The sequence below is a fragment of the Tupaia chinensis genome, unplaced genomic scaffold (assembly GCF_000334495.1).
Source record: "Tupaia chinensis unplaced genomic scaffold, TupChi_1.0 Scaffold000119_2, whole genome shotgun sequence".
NCBI lineage: Eukaryota > Metazoa > Chordata > Mammalia > Scandentia > Tupaiidae > Tupaia > Tupaia belangeri.
The window spans coordinates 2,894,990-2,895,349 of NW_006159586.1; the positions used below are offsets into that span (position 1 = coordinate 2,894,990).

The 360-nt window shown below is 73.1% G+C and overlaps 1 protein-coding gene across 1 annotated transcript in view; it reads right to left on the minus strand.

Annotated features, from left to right (window-relative positions):
* Nucleotides 1-354, minus strand: part of SMAD7 (SMAD family member 7) — a 33,187-nt gene extending 32,833 nt beyond the window's left edge. The window contains 1 exon segment of the mRNA XM_027770269.1: nt 1-354. Within this exon segment, the coding sequence (XP_027626070.1) occupies nt 1-164 (164 nt within the window). The 5' untranslated portion in view covers nt 165-354.
* Between the last annotated feature and the right edge of the window lie 6 nt (nt 355-360).

Here is a 360-nt window from a genome sequence, read left to right on the forward strand (position 1 = left end):
CCCCCGCCGCCACCGCCCCCATGCGCCCGGCCGTCCGTCGCCCCTTCTCCCCGCAGGTCGCCTCCTCCTCCGCCTCCCCCTGCGCCCTCCTCCTCGTCCTCGCCGCCGGGCGCACGGCTCCTCCAGAGACGCCGGACGAGCGCAGATCGTTTGGTCCTGAACATGCGGGGAGAGGAGGCGAGGAGAAAAGTCGTTTGCCGGCTAAGGAGCGAACATGACCTCCGCACACCATGAAGAAGTCGGGCGCCGAGTTGGGGCAGCAGGCGTAGGCGACAGCAGCAGCAGCAGGGGCCCGGGCAGGAGCGACGGCGGCCCGAGGGGCGCTCCGTGGCATGCGCCAGTCTCCCGGAGGCCGGGGCG